The sequence below is a fragment of the Talaromyces atroroseus genome (assembly GCF_001907595.1).
Source record: "Talaromyces atroroseus strain IBT 11181 chromosome Unknown scaffold_6, whole genome shotgun sequence".
Classification (NCBI taxonomy): Eukaryota; Fungi; Ascomycota; class Eurotiomycetes; order Eurotiales; family Trichocomaceae; genus Talaromyces; species Talaromyces atroroseus.
Window position 1 is genome coordinate 339,548 of NW_017971438.1, and position 13,557 is coordinate 353,104.

Consider the following 13,557-nt stretch of genomic DNA (forward strand, 5'->3'; position numbering starts at 1 on the left):
CATCACACAGAGGCCGTATATCCATATCCCCGACAGCTTAGCTGAGCACGAAATTATCATACGGAGAGCTTGAGATGTAATTTCACGTGCATGAAGAATTCGCAAAATCATAGATAGAGCGCAAGTTAGTTGGATCTTACTATTAAGTGGCAACAAGAAATTAGACACGAATATGTTTGAATGACATACTAGGTAAGGTTTAGGTAGCTGGTAAGCAAATAACTTTAAGTACGAATCAATGCAATTCTAATGACGTTGACATGGAGCACCTTGTTCCTTCAGTCATCTTTAATTGCCTAAATACTTTGTAATTATCGATCTGAACGTTCTTTCTTGCTTCCAACGACTCATGGATAGACACAAAGTAGGGGAAATCACATTAGTATCACTCATTATTATAGAAAAAACGATAAGCGTAGAACGTCTGGTGGTATCTCTGATACCTGTAACTCCGTGGACATGTCGTAATTTAGATCCCAGAGTCATCGTCAACCAATCGTTGAGAATCCTGCCACTGATCCCACTTTTCACAGGTATTTGACATCACTTCTGGGTCTATCAGGTCTGGAATGTTACTATACTGTTCAATAAATTGCATAGCCAGCCCTTCAACAGTATGGAAACCAATGTGACAGTGCATCAGCCAAGCTCCAGGATTATCGGTTTGGAATGCAATGAGAAGATAGCCGCCAGCCAGGAGCATGGCTGTGTCCCGTCGCGGCGGATTTAACAAATTGCTCACTGGTGTGTGTGAGCTTGCGTCGTAGTCCCCTATACCTTGTTCCAATACAAAAAAGTCGTGGCCATGCAAGTGGATTGGATGAGGGATGGTTAGGTCACTCTGTATCAATACATATGCCCATTCGTTTGCTTCATCGAGCTTTACCACACCGGAAGTATTGGACCAGTTATCCTCGTGTTTGTAGATTTGAAGAAGTGATGGGTCTTTCCAGTCGACGAGCATTGAGACATCATTAACCTGCCAAACCAGTATTCCAGAAGCAGTACTTCCGAGGGTCACTGTTTCATTTTCATAGTAAGCGACATTTGGGTCAACAACCTTAGGGACAACCGGGGAGAGACTGCTTGTTTGATCAATGCAGCCTGTTGTGGTATTGTATCCAATGGTAGTTGGTGTGCCGTGTGCACGGTGACCGTAATACACGATTCCCCTGATATTGTCTGTACTGTTATTGTTTGAACAGTCAGTTTGTGGGACAGCACGCATCCAGAATTTGTCGGCAATATGAGCTTGGTCAGCTATCACGATAACATCGTAACGTTGAGCTTGTCTAACATCAGCCCCTATAAAGCAATGAGGACCAGAAACCAACAGAACTTACCAATGCCTATCGTGAGCACGTCTGTTGTGAAAGGTTTGACTGGAACGAGATCCGCTTCTATGACGGTCATGGTGTGGTTATCAATGGAAAATGTAAAATGGGTGTCAATGGCGGTATTTATCAGTCGTAGACGATACGAAGTACCTGGCTCGAATTGAGTTGTAAAGCGTTCACCAACTTGATCCCGGCCACTGCCCCAGACATTGGTACCGTTAATGAGCCCATTTTCCTGGTAAGGAGGACCACTCGTCTCTGCATAGATGAATAGCTCGTCGGGAGTCTCATGGCTCCAGTCAGTCAATATAATGATTCCTTGATCCTCATCATAGTTCGCGCTGGCAGGCCCTTCTACGACGATGCCTCCGATCAGGCCTTCCCACGCTTGCAGGCTGAAGTGGGAATGATACCAGGTCGTTCCATATTGAGTTGCACGCCACTTGTAAGTGATTGTGTCCCCCGGTGCAGTGGGACACTGAGTAATTGAGACAACGCCGTCATTCTGATTAGTGTTTAATTGACGGATACCATGAAAATGGATAGAGGTGCCATTGTTTGACTGAGATAGATGATTTGTGACATGGACTATCACTTCATCGCCCCAATTGGCATAAATTGTCGGTCCAGGAATTGAGCCATTGATTGTCTGAGTATATCGAGGAATTCCGTCAGGGGCCAGTGTGGCTTCCTTAAGCTCGAACCAATACTCCCGAGTATCACCAGTATCTGGTGCAATCGAATAGTAGTCCGTGTGGATATCATAGTCACACCATGTAGACCGGTCATGAGGGTTATTACCAGGGCAAGCCCTTTTTCCAAAAACAAATCTGAATTCCACAAACAATACACAATACGACAAGAAGTTTTTCATGTACATGGTGGGAGCTATCAGTGAACGTCTTCCTCATGCAAAAAGAGAGAAAACAAAAAGCAAATAGATAGGTGAAGATTTACTCTGGGAAAGAGAGATAAGTATCTTCAGGGTTTCTTATACTCGTTTCCAATGGTTTAAACATCAATCACGTTCACTCAGGACTTTATAATACTTTTAGCACCGTTTAATTTACAATACAGAAGCACCTGGTGGATAATGTCCGAGAATAACTTCAGAACGTATGCTTCTTGTCATGGAATTTGATGAGATGTCCGAAAATGTCTCACATGCATGATAATGGCGTTGATTATACCTCCCAATGACTTGGACCTCTGTTCAGATCCTTTATTTAGTCTCATGGGGTCCGAGTCTTGACCTACAGACTAAACGTATCCAAGACATATATCTCTCACGCAAGAAGGTGGAGCTAATAAAAGCTCAAATTACAATAGAGGAGACGTAAGCAGAGGGCTCGGTAGGTAACTAGAAGAAGCTTGCCCATGGTTACTCAGGTTTATCTCCCAGATCCAGAGAGCTATCAAAAGTTTCATTTAGCATTTTTGTAAGGCGATATATGTCTCTGGCGAATAGAACATTACACGAAATTTCAATCCATCATTGGCTAATACTCATGCACGACCTAGTCGTCTTGCAGCGCCTGGTATTATACCCTAAGCAGCATGGACTACAAGGTGCCTGGATTTGTCTCGGTTCTAGTTCCGCAGAGATCTTATGCAACCAATTTAAAATGAGAAAGGAGTGGATATATTCCACGATAACGTGTACACGTATTTTCCCGACAGAGACGCAGAAATTTCGATTACAACTATAAAAGTGCTACTTAGTGACACCTAGGTACAATGCAGCATGTGCTTTTTTATTTTAACGAGATTGTATACCACTTAATGCCGGATAATTTCGACCACATGTTACCAAGAGAAGCACGAGTTAATTGATCTCAGAGGTTATTGCTTTTGATACATCACGAATATCCCCATAGATGATATATCATTACATGTCGATAACGCTAATGACACTGAACTTTCATCAAGTATGATTGAACTACCAAATCATGCTTTAGATTCCGCCACTTCCAATTTGTTAATGATCTAGATAGTATGTAGTTGCACAAAACTCATTGCTGTATGGTGTGGTCGACTGAAGTCCGATTCCCCACTGCGCAGTTGACTGCAGAAATGTTGCGTATCTCATTCAGGATTACGCATGCCTCTAAGCCACAATGATTCCATGTCTTTCTTTCTTTATTTTTTTGGTTATTTTTGTGTTTCCGGGTGATATGCATATTCGCAGGCACCGTTTGCAATTTATAAAGATGAAAAACTAAGTCCGCTTGTCCACTACCTAGGTGCCTCATGAGTTATCTACGACGAAATAATAACTGAAGATATTCGCAATCATTTGAGTCAAATTTGGAAGCTGAAACATTGACATCTTTTCTAAATGGCTCTCAATATCCTCCTTCTTTCGTTCCTCGCTAGCTATCCCATTTTGTCCTCGGTTGTGGCGGCAGATTCTGACTTCACCCTCTATGCATATGGCACAGACATAAATGGGCTAGAGTTGTTCTTTGCAGATGGTATTTGCCCCTCAAATTGGAAATGCTAGCTTCTATGCTATAACTAAGACAAGTTATACCGCAGGTAACGCTCAGGTCGGGGATATCAGTACTGCAGCAACTTCCAATGTGTCAAACGTTTACTGTAGGTTGCTCAATTGCTCCTGTTTTTACACTTGCCTGTGTGTATGGCTAACACGTGGTTCGAAAATCTTTCATATAGTTACTCTTGATAGGGGCGAACTACTTGCCAATCCCAATCTCACTAGCACTCGGACGTTCAGGCCAAGTTTCAACTCCACTTGGTCCAATCTTGAGTTGAATGTTCCGGTAGACGATGACTCCAGCAACAGCATTAGCTTTACTCAGAATTTTATCTCCAATGAGACCGGAAAGTGGAGATTTTATGGGCCCTCCCTTCTATTTGATACCAGTTCAGGTCAGCTAATTTCGCTTTTCTTCGCGAAGCCTGCGGCCACTACCGGATTGTTTGACCTAGTCTGGGATTTGTCAAAGGCTGAGCAAGAAGAGAATCCGGATGCCAAACCGGTAGCTCTCAGGAATATTGCACCCACGAGTGGTTGACGTGGTTAATGTGGACCTGGCATCTCAAACGAAGCCAGAAATACAAGCTATGTAGCACAGATCAGCGTGTATCAGTCTCTACTGCTTTGTTTACGAGTCCCTTGCTTAACGGCTACGCAAATTCGGCTGTGTCAAATCGATGTGTGTCTTATTTCTCACGCATCTCTGAAGTCATGATATAGTCATTTATGCACAGAAACCATATCTCTGCTATATTGAGCGTCTCTATTGCAATACGAATCCACATTTGCGGTGTCCTCTGGGCATTGAAAAAAACCAGGAAAAGCAAGAAATGGAGAAGGTAGACAAAAGAGAGAATAATGAATGGGATGTAGTTGCAATTAGCCAATCAGTGTGTACAGAGCCGCTCGCACCAATAACAGCTCGGACCCGCACCTAATCGGCGCCAATCCAGATCGATCCGGGGGCGATCGTTACTATATTTAGTAAAGTGGATCGCATTACTTTTCCAAGATGAATTGCGCAGCTATGGATGTATCTTTTCCTCATGTGGAATTAAATCACTGGCCATTTCAACAAACAAAATGACTAGACATTCTTCGATCTCTGACGTGCGATATGTCTGGATTTCTCTTATCAATCAAACGTAATATATCACACCGCCAGGTAATAGTTTAGCTACCAGGATAATTGAGCTGAAGCCGAATCATCAGCCGGACGCGACGCAACCAGCAGGGATGTAAATGACTTTGAATCTGAAAGTCTATTCCTAGTAATTTGATCATGTCACTGGCACCGCACGACTCGTTCACGACTTTTTCTTGCTTCTGATTGAATCTTCCCGAGAAAGGAAGCAACCCTGCCCCGATTAGATTCATCTAGCTGCGAGCTGGCGTAATGGCGAGTAGCAAGGCTACGTCCTAGTTGCTGTTTGTCCACGTGGACCGAGTAGTGGGGAGTTAGTGGTGTTTACTATGCTGTACGACTGAGATAATGGCCCGCAGTCTCCAATTATACATTTAGCCCTGCCATGCGAATCAATGAACCTTGGCCAAGAACTCTCGATACCAAAAGTAGAATGGCACTGTGAAAGCTATTTAGCCCTTCTGGCTTCGCTAATAAGCTGATTAGATACCCGAAAGCTGAAGTTCTACTATTGACTTATGTCGCTGCCAATCATCTTATCACTCACGGTATGCAAGTTTGAAGTATGGATCCGGTGCAGATATGAAAACTACGTGTCACATCCTCCAATTCCAGCATCGCAAAGATATCAAATTCAGGATTTAGTGCTAAACAATGATAGCCCAATGCTATGTTCTCGTTATTTCCATGGAATTACTCGGATCCCACAAGGTAGTTGGAGTCAAAGGCGGGTCTTCCATGCGATCGTCTTGAAATGAAGCAAAACAGTGGAGGCAATAAGGCTATTTTATGCATGTGAGTTGCAAGGAAGAACAGAAGCATCTACAAGTGCCTGATCACAAGTGTCCATAGAGCAAAGCAACCGTCATGGGAATGAAGGTACAATGCCTGGCCGCTGCCGTGCCAGATTCAGAAGTGGGAGGAACAGTCGCTTCTCCAAAACATCGCCATCTTCAGCCTGATTCTGCTTCGCCACAAGAGACAATAGATCGTTCCAGGTGAGCCAATCCCATCCTTCGCATTTATGCGGCTCGAGCACCCGTGGGATATCGTTCTCGCTTTTCCTCACGCAAACCATGAATAGGGTTATATAATGCTTCCCCTCGGCCGGCATGTAATCATTCGTAGCAGTCAAAAATTTGGGTTCCGATATATCAAGGCCAGTCTCTTCCAGAAGTTCACGCGCAGCGCAACATTCTGGCGTTTCCCCAAATTCGAGATGTCCGCCGGGCAGAGCGTAGGTCCCGGCTCCGTGGGAGTTGAGGCGTTTGCCCACCAGAAAGCGGGGATTCGATGAACTTTCGTGATCGGAGTAAAGGACAAAAACGCCAACGCCTACTCGAACCTCGGATGCCATATTGTCTAGTTTTTCTTTTTTCGGCTTGTCGTCGTAATGCTTTCAGCCGTGTCCTGCTTATGCAAGCCAAAATATGCAGGTCGTCGTGCGCACTATTGGCGTCCGGAAAAATTCGCTTCCACTATCCACAAATGGAGTAGCGTCTTGATACACTTTAATTCAAGTATAACAGCCCTAATTAAAGGCCCGGAGTCGCATGAGCACTAGTAGTGACCGACAGTTCTCATTGCCGCGAATGACATGTCTGATTTCCTAAACCAGAAATATGCAATGTCAACGCAATAATGTACCTAGAAAAGAGGAACACTACAAGGCGATGTTGTCAAATGTTTGTAAATATTGACTGATAAGGCACGGGTGCCCAATTTGTTTCTGCCAAATAGAGTGTCTAGAACATAGGAATTACATTGCGAATCTCAGCGAAGAAGTTCCCATGCACCTGTTGACATCGATTGGGGAAATCACGGACACAGCTGGTGCATTACTCGGAGGACAAAGGAAACCTATTGGAGACCAATATTACAGATACAGAGCATTGACGCATTGCCAACAAATATTCTTGCATGAAATTATTTACTGCCTCAAGATATGATACGTCACAGCCCGAGTCTGTGCATTGTGTAGATCTTTGTAGAAAACCGATGGGTTCAAATCAAAGATTTGTATATGTACAATATGGGTATTCAGCAGGGGTAAATCCAAGCTCTTTCTACCCTTGGGTGGCTAAGGAAGACTCTACTTTTCGCACTCGGACTTGTTTAAACAATTGTTGAAGGAACCTTGCAGTATGACCGAAGAATGGCAATATGTTAACTATCATGTAATATGTATTTATATGACACGCAATATTATCAATTCAATACAACTCATGAGCGTAGTCAAATGACACGTCTGCTTATCAATGTTTAATTCGGTCAACTCTTTTCTGGAGACCTACCACTGCTGCACTGCCGTGACCTTCGCCATGAAAAATGCTGACCTCATGTGTTGTATGCTTGAGCATTCATGCAGAAATCAACGAGGTGCAATTGAGAATTGGGGTCCAATTACCCGTCCATGTCCTCGGTACCACCTTTTATGTCCTGAAAAACCTCACCAGGCTCACCAGGCTCTTTTCCAGTTCTTCCTCACATGATTCCACCGTCGCCATCAGCGACTGAGCATATCTCAGAGTGCTTTATTCTTCAAAACTTAGCTTCCTAATTCTTGAAGGAAAACTCTAAAACCGACAGCCTCGCACACAGTGCATTCACAGTCCGCCATATGAATGACTAAAAAAGAGCCTTACGAATCTTAGACAGAAGAATATGAGGAAATACTGTTGCTTCAACATATGCCATAGCATCATCATAAACGAAGTCTAGGAGCTTGTTCAGCTTGAGGTCTGTTCTCGGCTTCTCTTCTCGGTCCGGTAATATCTCATATTTTCCATCTGCGGCTAGCGCAGTAAAATCACGTCCTCTACGCCAGTCGTATAGCCAAGTTTCACAACTACACAGCCGGAGTCGTTGGTGACATGCAACCGCCGAGCCGTGTTAACAGCCGTGAAAAAAGTAGGCGTTTCCATCAATATGATATCTGTGATAAACAGCATAGTAATTGGATTTTGTGCTGTCTAGTCGAATACATGTTGAACAACAACATGGAGATGGAAATATTGCTTTCGGGTTGGAGACGGTCTCATTTTCAGCACAGAGGCCATGATATCTGAATAAGATAGTTTCCTCCTGTCATTTATATTGTATACTGCATTCACTTTATTTTGACAGTAAAAATTTATATATTTCAGAAGTGCTTGTACAATACAGCTTGTGAGATTTATATTCACAGCGGTCTTATACTCTGCCATATTGGAGGATTGTAGCTATCGCCTAACAACATTATCAAATGGCAAACTAACAATAACATCAAACTTCACTGAGTAATAAAGTCTTCTAGACATATCACTTCCAGTGAAAGTCTTGCCTTTAGAACACGACGCCCTTGGTTCGTAACGTCTTTTTTCCCACAGGCACATTATTTATCAGTAAAACCTAGATGAAGGCTAACTCAAAAACTCCAACTCCAGCAGCCAACATTCTCGTCTGCGCATACCAAAGCTTCCTGGATTGCAAGTCGCTCGCGGCTTCCAACGGGGTAAGAAAGCTGCACAATAAGACTTCATAAATTCTCGCCAAATTTGGCAGAGCAGATGCCGGTTGGTAACGTTCCAGGGCTTTGGTAAATGTGTTCGTCCAGATAGCACCACATACAGCACCGCCAATAGCGTCCCCCACAGAGCCAATGACGTATAGCAAAGCAATTACAGCAGCGACATGCTGTTGATCGACAGCCACGAGCACGGCCAGTTGAGTTAAAATTGTGAAAACACTTCCATCAATAGCAATAAAGATCTCACACATGACAAGATAGCCGATATTCTGATTAGGACGACGGAAGTAAATGATCAACCCTAAACCAAAGATGTAAATCGGAATGGAAAAGTAAAATGTCCACTTGAAACGCCCTGTTCGGCGGATCAGATAACCAACGATAAATAGATGGACACCAGACACGACTTGAAAGGTACTGTTAACATAACCGGCATCAGCCAAGGATAGATCATTAACGACCCGCAAAATGAGGGAAAAAAGTAGTTCCAGCTGTAATATGAGATTTGATATGTCATGTCAATAGACATGCTTCAACAACAGTCCGATCAGTCAGAAATTCATATTTTAGAAAAGGTGACGGAGCGAGGTATGTCTCATATAAGCCGAACATAACCATTACCACAAAGCCGACCACAATCATAGAATGATGTATTCAGTCTTCCAGCCATTAGGAGCAGAGCTAGCAATAGTAAATGATAGTAAAAACACTATCAGACCCACAGCAAACAGTATAACTCCCAGTACTATTATAAGAAAAACAAATCAATATCTCGCAGAATTGAAGAGAACAAAAATTACTTATGTACAATCAAACTCTATCATTCCATTCCACAGAGCTTTTGGAATGTTCCAGTTCATTTTTCTCTCGAAGTAATAATACCTTGTTTCTTGGCTTTGCGCAGGTTGAGCTTTAGCATGCAAGCCAGCGCCTGTTTTCGGATGGGAAAGCACCACATCGGTGGCCACCTCAATATCTGACTCGGCCATCGCGATAGATTGAATAACGCCTGGCAATCAAGAAGAGTGGAGAGATGTTGAAGATGGAGTTCTTTAAGTCAAGATATGTCAAGTTATGGGAAGAAAAGGACTGGGAGAATAAGGAACAGGGGGGCCGGGGGGGTTTGTTCTTGTAACCGGCTCACATGTTAGGTTTAAACGATATAAAAAAGCACGAAGCAAGCTAAAAAAGTGAGGTCCCCGCTCAGTAATTTGGGGGGAAATAAATAAGTTCTGTCAATACCACGTACTTAGGTAGTAATATGATATCGGCTAATTTAATGTGACAGCAGTTGATCGAAGTGAACGGAGGTAAGAGCTACAAAATTGACCGTTTATAACGTTCCTTCTAGGCAATGACAGACGACACGATCATCGCAAGCGAGATGATTTGAAAAATATAGGAATATTTACATACATATCCCGAGCTTACATATCTATATACGTATTATTATAGAGAAAAAATTGGACAATATGTTGATGGTGATCAATGTGGTGGACGTGATTGAGAAGATGGATTGAGGAGAACAGAACCCGGTTGGCACCTTGCCAGGAGGATTCCACTTTGTAATAGGTCAGGCTTTTGGGGCCACATACATATTCTTCCAAATTAGCTGATAGTTAGGAGTTATTACGTATTGGTTAACACCACGGATAACCAGCCAACCTCTCAATTTGTTAAGTCCGATATTCTCAAAGCTTGATCAATTACATTCGGTGCGCAAGTCTAGTCTAGACAGCTACCAACAGAAAAGTTTGTGTCTAGCACTGTTGGTTGTCCGTTAAGACAATTCAAGTTTCCCCGCAGTTAGCAAACGCTGCAAATTTGAAGTTCCCAGTCTTTTCGACGGGAATATTTAGCTAGTGGGAATACAAGGGGTAGACAGAGGTCGAATGGCTTGCTCCGTTGCAAGGGTTTAGAAATCATATACCTACAGGCGGTTACACTAATATGTATAATCAAGTAAGTGGCCAATCTTTCAGCCTTTTTCTCATTGCCGTCAGGCCACCATGATTCTGGAGACGCATGAACCTTGTTGTCGTGTTGCAGTTCAATGAATAAATACGAGCACCAAGAATTTTAAATCGCCGAGTTGGTGTTTTATTTATAGCAACTCGACGGTGGAACGCGCCAAGATCACATGCCAGGATAACGAGGAGGCCCGTTCGCGATTGGCCCGCTGTTTCCGGCAAGAGTATGATGTCATGCACGGGACTTGGCACCCGTCCGACGGATCAGGAACACGTAGCCCGAGCTTGCTCAATACCGCATTTCCTTCTCTGTGACCTTAGATGTTGTTTTGGCTCTATCATGACATGCTTGATACCAGTTCTATCTGGCTCCTACGGGACCTCGTTCTTTGTAACGTTCAAGGTCCGCCTTACCTGCAGCGTCAATAAAGGGAGCCGCCTGTGGAGCCCGCGCTTGAGCCGCGCCGAAGATCCCAGCTGTGGTTGGCTGGGTCTGGGATGATCTCCCTTGGCTACCCCGTTTCCCCCACAGTCAGTGCTGTGATCGGCCATTACGTCGTTTGAAACGTTGCTATCCCTTTCCGAGAGTGAAGATGATGGACGTACCCAGGCCGGGAACCGAAGATTGCAAACACAGTTAGTTGACGGACTCTCCACGCTGTCATGAAAATTTAGTTACATTTTACCCGACCTGATAGCAATCCGCCGAGCAACGTCCGACTGCTCAATATGACCAAGGCTCAGCGCCTCGCAGCGCATGACAGGAAGGAAGAGCGCTCCGTACCAGCGCCAATCATAGCACGACTCATTGGTAATTGCCATATCATCGTTAAGTTAAATGTTCTGTTCTGCCGAAGATTTCCCAGCGCGAGCAGGTCGTGGGCCTGGCCAACGAGAGGCCCCGCTAAGCCGCATTCGGCTGCTTGGGGCAATGCTCCTGGTGGAACAATCAGTTAATCCATCGCCGAGTCAGGAAAGCAGATGATTGCCTTCCTCTCCCTGCTTCGTCCCCCTTCTTAGAACGGTCCATATCTCGGAGGAAAAGAAAGGAACCTCTGCTCAATCCGGTCACTTTCACAAGCCGTGAGTCTTTGCGCAATCCTCCCTGTCCGCTGCCGTCTTTTGGTACCCATCTGCATTTGCTCTTGACATTTTGGCGCTTCGATTCCAACTGACATCCCAGTATACTGTTCGCGCGTCCTCGTTCGTGCTCGGCCTCCGTGTATTGCGAATGTGTAACTGCTCTTCTCTCTAGTTGTTACGGCTCTCGGTTTGCTTTGCATTATTCATTTGATATGCGGTCGCTCGTTACACTTTCGTTCTTGCTTGGACAGCTGCTCTTAACCGTGCCTCTTGCAACTGCCATCACCGTCAATGCCAACGATCTCAACTCGCTGAAATCTGCCGCCGAGACCGCCGCTGCAAGTGCCGTCAATTATTATAATAACCGCGAGAGCAAGCTGATCCCGGGAAAGTTCGATGGTACATGGTGGGAGGGCGGCGCGTTCTTCACTTTCCTCATCAATTATTGGCATTGGACTGGCGATAGTCAGTATAATGACTTGGTTACAACTGGTTTATCTTGGCAGGGAGGAGAGGACAACGACTTCTTCCCTTCCAACTATAGCAGCTACTTGGTAAGTGCTTCTTAACCCGCCAGTCTTTCTCGCTCAACGTGCCGAGTGACCTAATCCTTGATGGCGGACTCCTTTATTTAGGGTAACGATGACCAAGAATTCTGGACTTTGGCTGCCTTGACCGCCGTTGAGCAGAAGTTTCCTGATAATCCCGGGCATCCGTCCTGGCTTGAATTGGCTCAGGGTGCTTTCAATGACTTTGTGAATCGTTGGGAAACGGACAAAGCATCATGTGGTGGTGGTTTGCGCTGGCAGCTGTATCCCACTCTAGCTGGCTATGACAGCAAAAACGCCATCTCCAATGGCGCATTTTTTCAGATTGCTGCACGTCTGGCCCGTTATACAAGCAACCAAACATATGCCGATTGGGCAGAGACAGTCTGGGATTGGTCAATGACCACGCCACTTTTCGATAACAAGACATGGACTATTTACGATATGACGCGGATCTCAAAAGATTGCAAGGACCAAGATAATATGCAATGGTCCTACAATTACGGGTCTTACGTAACTGGGGCTGCTTATATGTATAATTATGTATGAAAACGCTACCTGTTAATCTCAGACGCTGAAAACTGACTTTCCTCCTAGACAAAAGGTGACACCAAATGGAAAGACGGTGTCGACGGACTTTTAAATACAATTTGGTATACATTTTTCCCACAACAATATGGCGGCAGCATTCTAGACGAGGTGGCCTGCGATCCGATTCTAACTTGCAACCGCGACCAAGTGTGCTTCAAGGGGTTAATGGCCAACTGGCTGTCCACCATAGCATTGATCGTCCCATACACATATTCTACCATTATCGCCAAGCTAGACGGCTCTGCTGTCGCTGCCGGTCTACAATGCAGCGGCCCAGACTCGGCCTGTGGAATGCAATGGTTTAATTCAACCTATGATGGTACTAGTGCAATTGAGCAAGAAATGTCTGCCCTCAGTATCTTCTCCAACACCCTCGTTGGATTTACTTCGAAGAATGCCCATTCATCGTATACGCCTCCGAGCCCAGCGGCTCCAGTCACTGCTGACACTGGCGGTAACAGCACCAATAATCCCACTGGTGGGCAAAGTACCTCAGGATATCATCCGCCAAAGTTACCAGCCATCACAGCTGGTGATCGAGCTGGTGCGGCTATATTAACGTTGGTTTTCTCGTGTGCATGGATAGGCATGATGGTTTGGCTAGTTGTCGGAGGTGCCTACTAGCCTTGATCTCCCATCTATCTAGATATATACCCATCATGCATATCTTTCCAATCCGGAATGTTTCTTTTCTTTTCATTTCGCTTTCTTGTGTCTGTATATATTCCCATTGTCTACGGTTATGGCTTCTATGAACAACGTCATTGTAGTTGGCGTTTGATATTTGTCTAAATTGGTGTTCAGTATATGTCATTTTAAATGTGAAAATATTTACATTATCTTGGATACCTAGGTGTATTCTTACTCTGCAACTTT

At 44.5% G+C, this 13,557-nt stretch overlaps 5 protein-coding genes across 5 annotated transcripts; 2 read left to right on the top strand and 3 right to left on the bottom strand.

The window, feature by feature from the left end:
- Positions 1 to 469: 469 nt before the first annotated feature.
- Positions 470 to 2,217, bottom strand: UA08_05049 (hypothetical protein; the record flags this gene model as incomplete). Its single annotated transcript, XM_020267800.1, has 2 exons — positions 470 to 1,287; positions 1,344 to 2,217. 2 exons carry the CDS (start codon positions 2,215 to 2,217, stop codon positions 470 to 472), a joined length of 1,692 nt encoding a protein of 563 aa, XP_020119488.1.
- A 1,458-nt stretch (positions 2,218 to 3,675) lies between these two features.
- Positions 3,676 to 4,375, top strand: UA08_05050 (hypothetical protein; the record flags this gene model as incomplete). Its single annotated transcript, XM_020267801.1, has 3 exons — positions 3,676 to 3,811; positions 3,876 to 3,935; positions 4,014 to 4,375. 3 exons carry the CDS (start codon positions 3,676 to 3,678, stop codon positions 4,373 to 4,375), a joined length of 558 nt encoding a protein of 185 aa, XP_020119486.1.
- Positions 4,376 to 5,846: 1,471 nt separating this feature from the next.
- Positions 5,847 to 6,338, bottom strand: UA08_05051 (hypothetical protein; the record flags this gene model as incomplete). The annotated part of the gene is made up of 1 exon (XM_020267802.1): positions 5,847 to 6,338. The coding sequence occupies one exon, from the start codon at positions 6,336 to 6,338 to the stop codon at positions 5,847 to 5,849; it is 492 nt and encodes a 163-aa protein (XP_020119492.1).
- Positions 6,339 to 8,371: 2,033 nt separating this feature from the next.
- Positions 8,372 to 9,478, bottom strand: UA08_05052 (Siderophore iron transporter mirB; the record flags this gene model as incomplete). Its single annotated transcript, XM_020267803.1, has 2 exons — positions 8,372 to 8,906; positions 9,372 to 9,478. 2 exons carry the CDS (start codon positions 9,476 to 9,478, stop codon positions 8,372 to 8,374), a joined length of 642 nt encoding a protein of 213 aa, XP_020119490.1.
- Positions 9,479 to 11,754: 2,276 nt separating this feature from the next.
- Positions 11,755 to 13,305, top strand: UA08_05053 (hypothetical protein; the record flags this gene model as incomplete). Its single annotated transcript, XM_020267804.1, has 3 exons — positions 11,755 to 12,096; positions 12,178 to 12,633; positions 12,688 to 13,305. The coding sequence occupies 3 exons, from the start codon at positions 11,755 to 11,757 to the stop codon at positions 13,303 to 13,305; spliced, it is 1,416 nt and encodes a 471-aa protein (XP_020119494.1).
- Between the last annotated feature and the right edge of the window lie 252 nt (positions 13,306 to 13,557).